The sequence below is a fragment of the Xenopus laevis genome, chromosome 7S (genome assembly GCF_017654675.1).
Source record: "Xenopus laevis strain J_2021 chromosome 7S, Xenopus_laevis_v10.1, whole genome shotgun sequence".
NCBI classification, from domain to species: domain Eukaryota; kingdom Metazoa; phylum Chordata; class Amphibia; order Anura; family Pipidae; genus Xenopus; species Xenopus laevis.
Genome location: NC_054384.1, coordinates 60,598,429 through 60,606,563, shown reverse-complemented (window position 1 = coordinate 60,606,563; position 8,135 = coordinate 60,598,429). Strand labels below are relative to the sequence as shown.

At 37.1% G+C, this 8,135-nt stretch overlaps 1 protein-coding gene across 1 annotated transcript; it reads left to right on the top strand.

Moving 5' to 3' along the window:
• Positions 1 to 211: 211 nt before the first annotated feature.
• On the top strand, positions 212 to 7,487 carry kcnj1.S (potassium inwardly rectifying channel subfamily J member 1 S homeolog). Its single transcript, XM_018228423.2, has 2 exons — positions 212 to 388; positions 6,064 to 7,487. The coding sequence occupies exon 2, from the start codon at positions 6,085 to 6,087 to the stop codon at positions 7,198 to 7,200; it is 1,116 nt and encodes a 371-aa protein (XP_018083912.1). The 5' UTR covers positions 212 to 388; positions 6,064 to 6,084; the 3' UTR covers positions 7,201 to 7,487.
• The last annotated feature ends 648 nt before the right edge of the window (positions 7,488 to 8,135 follow it).

Sequence of the window (8,135 nt, the reverse complement as noted above, 5' to 3'; positions counted from 1 at the left end):
CCAATTCCAACAGCGGAAGTAGGTTTGCAAATTGTATCGGTTGCACCAGTGCACCGTGAATGTAATAAAACGTCTTACTGAAAAAGTTATGTTTGCTCCAGAAGATTACAACTTCTTAAAAGTGGGCAGGATACAGCATCATGTTCAGCTCCAGTGCTAACTGCTGCAGGGATGTGTTCTATTTAGAGGCACTTAATTAGTAATTCCTCCCCTCCACCTTTTCCAGGTACAACCAGATTCTGCATGGACGTGGCGCATATATAACAGGGATTGCTAGCTCTTTCTCAGTTATTGAGGGACCTGTAAGGTGTAAGCCATAAAATAATCACTCAATTAAAAAAGGACTCTGAACCTACCCAGACTAATAAGTGGGAGTATTGGATAAAAGGTAAGTAATAAGGTTAAGTCCAATTTTAAAACTCTTAAATGTAAAATATATATGGTTGCAAAATGAGCTTTTTTTTTACCTAACATTAAAATGTAATGCAGACACATCCTTTTCAACAAATTTGAAAATATAACCTATTTTCGTGTTGAGTTTAATTTTTGTATGTTTTACTGTCAATGTCCAGTAAAAAAAACATGGGCGTCTGATGTTATGCACAAAGAGTCAATTTTAAAGTTGCATGTTTATATTTTATGTATGTGGGGACTGCCATACTTCTTACTCTGCTGGAGCAAAATTAACTCAATAATTTATATAATCCAAAAACCACGTACCAGGTATCTTGGAAATGGCAGAACCCTTGCTTCATTTCCTTCTCGTTAGCATTGAAACAAAGGGGAAAAAGCTTCAAATGCCCTAATAATCATCAGGTGGCATTAACTAGTGAAAGCAAAAGTCTGACAGGTTACAATGGGTTACAGATGTGGTACAACATTATCCAAAACCAATAATTGCTTTTATATAAAGATGCTTTAAATGAAATGAATCTAAGGTTTTCTTATTTCTGTCTTTGCACACGTAGAAATAGTCTGTTACTTTATGACTATAATAATTGTGCAAGATGGCAGCCAAATATTCTTTATATTGTGGGTTACAATTATGGCGTACAGTTGCGTACTAATCTCTAACTGAAGTCACCACAATTTTTTGAAAGCCAATGTACACACGATCATTTGTTTAAATGGAAATAATTATATCCCATTGCTATATTAAAGGAGAAGGAAAATTGTTAACCACTTGGTGGTGCCAAATGTTAGGCACCCCGAAGTGAAGGTATTTACTTACCTGAAACCCCGGGCTGGTGCTCCTATCAGCAGAAACTGCACCGGCCGGGGTTATTTCATCATCACCACGGAGCGCTTCTCTTCTGGCATCTTCTGTCTTCAAATTTTCCAGAGGAAGACACATGCACAGTAAAATGAAAAAGCTGAAATTTTAGTTAAAGTTCTGCTTTTCACTCTAATGCACATGCGCAACTGTGAGAAGACAGAGGAAGCCGGAAGAGAAGCGTTCCGTGCTGCTCCCTGGAAGAACCCCGGGCCGGTGCAGTTTTCTGCTGATAGGAGCACCAGCCCGGGGTTTCAAGTAAGTCAATACAATCACTTGGAGATGCCTAACATTTGGCTACTTTCCTTCTCCTTTAAACATGACTGTAAAAAAACATTTTTTATGCAACAATTTGCCAAACAATAAAGAAAATAAAGTGTTGTCCATAAAAATACTCAAATTTCTCAATATTTCATGAAAAGTTTAGAATGCTTTCTTGCATACAGTCTTGATGAACTACAAGAGAATTTTAGTTTTTTGTTGAAAGGGAGCTTGTACCCTTGTCACAAGCCTGATTATATCAGCTGAAGCAGAACATCTCCTATGCTAAAGTCTAATTCCTGCTGGTACAAGGAATAAGGTCAGGCAGACTTGAAATTGTTACATAATTATTGTTCAGCAATTGTTTTCTGTTGGGGCAGATTAACATTCATTCTAGATTATACCTACAGCAAGTCACCATACCATAAGCAACAGGATAGAAGCAGAGAAGCTTCATTCTACCATGCCCCTGACCCGTGCTCCGTGGTTCAAGAACCCCATGTTATTTTATGTTTCCCCCCATTACCTAACTAGAGAGAAGGAAAGGTAAAGTGCCAACTGGTTCCAAACCAATTTTAATTTAATTTATCGACCCCAACCATAATCACCTTGTAGAAGGATTGGGATATACAGTACTGGATAGAGTAACGTACCAGGTAAACACCCTTCAGTGCAGGCAGCTCATTTTGTTTACCAGGTTGGCACATGACACATGAATAGGTGCTTTTCCTTGGTTTCTATGTTTTTAGGTTACAAGTGTTTTGAAAACTATGTCTTTGACACTAGTGGTAAAATTTAGGGAATTGTCTGGATCTTTTTCCATTTCGAGAAAATGTAAAGCACTGTTTAAGCCAATGGGGTTTTCTTTGTGACTCTGTTCCATAGCAACATGATAGAAAGGTTTTGCTGCCAACAAAAAAGCAAACTACAAAAGTTTTGAATAGGTGTTTTCAATTTCTCACTTAAAGAAACGTTGTTTAGTAAAGGAAGTAACTTCACTGTATTTACCAATCATAGATCAGTTCACCAGAATAATAGCTGCACTATTTACAGTAAAGCTAATTGGCATAGAACAGCATATTAGCTTATTAGTCTACATGTATTCAATATAACCAGAGAAAGCAACACAGTTTACTCATACTCTTCCAGCTAAAAATCACTGCACAGGTAGGTGAATATTTTCTTACCGAGTCCTCAGTAATGATGCCTGCCTGGTCTCCCTACTTGTTGCTTCTGTGTTTCTTGAACACAGTACTTTAGTTTAGCACTATGACGGCTATCATTTATGAGATTTATTAGGCTTTCATATATTTGGGCAGTACCACTTTTATGTGAACAAAAATAAGGACACGTCCTGCATGGACTTAAACATTTAAGATGTAATTGAGAAAAAAAAACAGTGTTCATGATATTTGAGGTTTCACCAAAAAAAAAAATTCTAATATACTAATGCAAAAAACAAAGGACAAACTTTTTTAGGTTACCTTTACACCAGAGGACCCCACATCATTTTCTGTATTTCCCTCTAAATCTCTTGCTATCAAAGGAAAGATGGACAGGTCACAGTACTAGATACTAGATAATCTATGAAGGTAATGCCTTAACTTTTTCTGACACTTGCAGTCTGATCAGAAACAGAAGTGAAAGTGTAATTTTATAGTGAGATAATCTAGGTATTGACCTGTACTGCAGCCCCAAAATATGTATGGGGTTTTGTATTAAAAGGTAAAAACTACCGGGGGAGCAGGGGGTGCGATTGGGCCAGGGCCCGCACTCCCTCAGGGCCCCCCAGCACCTACACCGCTGCTATAAATTGCGCGCCTCTGTTTTCTTTGCGGAGAATCGCGTACAGAGGGGGGTGGGGGGCCTGCGGCATGTCTCGCGCCAGGGCTGCCCCCTCCAGGTACGGTACTGGGTACAAAGTTTGCTAAGCAAAGTATTTACTGATTTTACCTGTTTAAAAGCAAACATCTGATTCTTGACCTTAACTTTCCTGCACTGTTATATAAAATGATTAATAAATATATGAAATGTAATTCGTTTTTCATCAGTTCATCAGTGCTGGGGAAATACAATAGAACTTGTAAATAACATTTTTTTTTATTATAAATAACTATATTTGGCAATGTGTCTCACAGAGTGATCCCCCCCCCCCCATTATCTTTTCCATTGTGAAGTGATGGATTCTGGGACTTGAAATCCTAAAAATCAGTGCACCACCCACTGTGGAAAGTCTCAGAATCCATCTCTTCACAATGGAACAAGGTAAGAGAGGGGTTGTATTACACTGTCAGCTTAAGGGATGTTGGGAAAGGGATTAATATGACTTAATTTCAGTCTGTGGAATCAGGTGTGTCTATGCAGATAAAAAAAAGTGGTGTTGCAAACAACCCAACAAGCCCATGATGGGGGAGTTACAGAATAAGATTGTGGAAATAAAGCGTATGGAGTACCTCTCGGCACTTAGTAACACTTCAATGCCCAAATATATTGAGACATGGAACTACTGGGTCTCCTGCTTCCCTGAAAGTTGACTCACACTATATCTGAAACGACAGTTAACACCTGACCCCCTCTTAGAAATTTTACTTGATCGTCACTCTAAGCCTGCATATACGATTTTTTTTGCCTTTTTTTTTCTTTTTCTTTCTTCTTTTTTCCTCTATGTTGTATAAGTTTACATACAGCACTCAAAAATGCTCTAATTGTACTGTTCACAGTATTTTCTTGATTGTACCTTGTGATTTTCATTACCTGCTACTTAATAACTGAAAACTATTGTCACAGATACTTGATAATATCAGTTGTTAAAAATGAAAATAAAGTGTTTAAAAAAAAAAAAGTGGTGTTGCACCTTTTCTGCAAGAGAAAAGAGCTCACAAAAAAGGGGTATTTATTCCCTTTAATTCTAAATATGTTTTAAGCCTGCTTAAAGATGGCATAATTTTTAAGCAGAAAATACATTTTACAGTAAGATCATTTATTACATTTGTTGCGCATTGGTGCAAACTATAGATGTGGAAATACTTCTACTGGTTCTCAAAACTTATATTAAACCTATGTAAATGTGCATAATGAAATGTTTTTTTACATACTCCATATTCTATAGATGTGGAAATACTTCTACTGGTTCTCAAAACTTATATTAAACCTATATAAATGTGCATAATGAAATGTTTTTTACATACTACATATTTTTCCTGTTTAATGACTTACTATTTTTCCCCCTTTGTTAGCATAGGAGTTATATAATATAGGATGCAAGAGGTTTAATTAACCCATAGCAACCAATCAGCAGGTAGTGTTTACAAGTAACTGTTTAAAAACATTTGATTAATTTCCATGGGTACTAGATCTTGGCAAACACTGTACTTCTTTAGAATGCTTGGGACCTGGGGTTTTCTGGATAAGAAATTGGATCTCCATTGCTTAAGACTGCTAAATAGTCATTTAAACATTAAATAAACCCAATCAGGTTGTTCTGCCTCCAATAAGGATTAATTTTATCTTAGTTGGGATGAAGTATAAAGTACTGTTTTATTATTACAAAAAATTAAATAATTTGAAAAATGTGTTTTGTTTAAAATGGAGTTTATATTTGAAGGCCTTCCCATAATTCAAAGCCTTCTGGATAACAGATCACATACCTGAAATTGTGCATCATGCTCTTTGAAATACAGGTATGGGCTTGGGACCTTTGGTTTTCAGGATAATGGATCTTTCCATAATTTGGATCTTAATACCTTAAGTTTACTAGAAAATCATGTAAACATTAAATAAACACAATAGACTGGGTTTGCTTCCAATAAGGATTAATTATGTCTTAGTTGGGATCAAGTACAGGACACTGTTTTATTATTTCAGAGGAAAAGGATATAACTTTTAAAAATTCATATTATTTGTGTAAAATGGGGTCTATGGGAGAAGGCCTTTCTGTAATTCAGAGCTTTCTGGATAGCAGTTTCCAGATAGATGATGGATCCCATACCTGTACTGTGAATAGCATTACACAGGCTACTGTGGAAGCAAGTCATTTCCCCATTACCATTTCTTTAAATATTATATTCTGAAACTGACTTAATGCATTTTGCTATGTTTAGAATCAGACTTTTATATTACACGGTCTACTCCTGCATTGGCAGCATAAAAAAGTAAAAGTATAACCCGAGGCATGATCTTAGAACTTACTGCTTGGTTAAACTAGGAAAAGGCTGAAGCAGTCTTAATATGGAAAGTTGTTATAAGTAAATCTAAGATAAAAAAAAAGATTTTATTTTTATAGCTTGATGCAAAAGACAATATATATTGATAAAAATTGGGGGCTTCATGTGATGCAGTCATTCTAGTCTCTCTTTTATCCTTTGCTATAGAAATTGTGCCCTGCTCCTTGTTATGATTTGGCATGGCTCCAAAGTGCTTGGGCATAGAAAATACTTAGTAAAAGAAATTACTCATTTAAAGTTTATTTTTTACACTCTAGACTTGCTTTCCAGTGAACAACCTCTTTCTGACTTTTACCTCTCTTCCAGACACCGCGGCTCCAGGTCAGAATGTTTTCTTATGTTCGGAAGAAATTAAACTTGCGCCTGGCACAGTGCCAACGACACAGGGGCCGCCTTGTATCAAAGGATGGCAGGTGTAATATTGAATTTGGTAATGTGGAAGAGAAATCAAGGGTGGCATTCTTAGCAGATATTTGGACAACCATCTTGGACCTTAAATGGAGGTACAAAATGACAGTTTTTATTTCTGCATTTTTAGGAAGCTGGTTCCTTTTTGGCCTGTTGTGGTATGCTGTGGCCTATTTGCACAAAGACCTTCCAGAATTTAATCCTTTTGCAAATCACACTCCCTGTGTGGAAAACATAAATGGCTTGACCTCCTCTTTTCTATTCTCTTTGGAAACGCAGGTGACCATTGGATATGGATTTCGTTGTGTGACTGAGCAATGTGCCACTGCAATATTTTTACTGGTTGTTCAGTCTATTCTGGGGGTAATAATTAACTCATTTATGTGTGGCGCTATTCTTGCTAAGATTTCAAGACCCAAAAAAAGAGGTAAAACCATCACTTTCAGCAAAAATGCAGTAATAAGCAAGAGAGGAGGAAAACTCTGTCTACTTATCAGAGTGGCGAATCTCAGAAAGAGTCTGCTAATTGGGAGTCATATTTACGGAAAGCTTTTGAGAACTACTGTAACTCCAGAAGGAGAGACAATCATCCTAGACCAAGTCAACATTGAATTTACAGTCGACGCAGGAAGCGAGAATCTGTTTTTTGTTTCCCCACTGACAATTTATCACATTATTGATAAAGACAGCCCTTTCTTTGAGTTGTCTGTTGAGACGTTACTTCAGCATGACTTTGAACTAGTGGTCTTCCTTGATGGCACTGTTGAGTCAACAAGTGCTACCTGCCAAGTGCGTACATCCTACATTCCAGAGGAAGTGCTCTGGGGATACCGTTTTGCACCTCTTGTGTCCAAGACCAAGGAAGGAAAATATCGTGTGGATTTCTCCAACTTCAGCAAGACAATGGAGGTAGAAACACCCCATTGTGCTTTTTGTCTTCAAAATGAGAAAGATGCCAGGAAAAAAGGCAAAAAAGGATATGATAATCCAACTTTTGTTCTGTCGGAACCAACAGAAACTGACACTAAAATGTAGTTTTGCAAGTACTTTAGTTGACCTATATTTGTAATCTGTAAATCCATAAGGACTGTGACTGTAATTTATTGATTCTCTGTGAGAAAATACATGCTATAGGATACCTACTTAGAAATGCCATTCTAAAAGGGGTGTGCACAGACACGCTATTATATTTTTATTCTAACAAATGTTTGTCATAGGTATAAGAAATTTGAGTATACATACCTATAGGCCAGGTCCAGACTGAGAATTAAAATAGGCCCTGGCATTTCAGGTACAAAGAGGCCCAATCAGCCCACATAGAGGCCCGGACAGCCCCCACCAGCCCACTAAATACTGACTTTCTATGGCACCTTATAGCAGCCCCTCTGGCATTTGCCAGAGCCCACAGATTGCCAGTTCGGGCCTGCTATAGGCTATACCTTTCCTATAGTGCATAGTCCTATAGTCATATCCCCCTAAGCACATCTTCTCCAATGTAAACAGCCCCAACTTGGCCACCCTTTTGTCATAACAGAGACCTGTTATACCTTTTATCAACTTAATTGCTATTTTTGGACTTTAGCTATTTAATTTATATTCTTTTTAAGACATGAAGACCAAAACTGCACTGTAAGCCCATCATTTTGCATATGGTATGGTATCTGTTATCCAGAAATCTCTGAATTATGAAAAGGTCCATCTCCCATGACTCCACTTCCAAATCTATCCAAATAATCCAAATTTTTAAAAACGATTTCCTTTATCGCTGTAGTCATATAACATTGCCTTGTACTTGATCCAAACTAAGATATAATTAATCCTTATTGGAGGCAAAACAAGCCTATTTGGTTTATTTAATATTTACATGATTTTCTAGTAGACTTAAAATTAAATTATGGAAAGACCCATTATTCGGAAAAGCCCAGGTCCCAAGCATTCTGTATAACAGGTCCCAAGGAATGCAGCGTTAA

Coding starts and splice junctions, on each gene's coding strand:
- kcnj1.S (XM_018228423.2), top strand. CDS start 6,085: ATGTTTTCTTATGTTCGGAAGAAATTAAACTTGCGCCTGGCACAGTGC.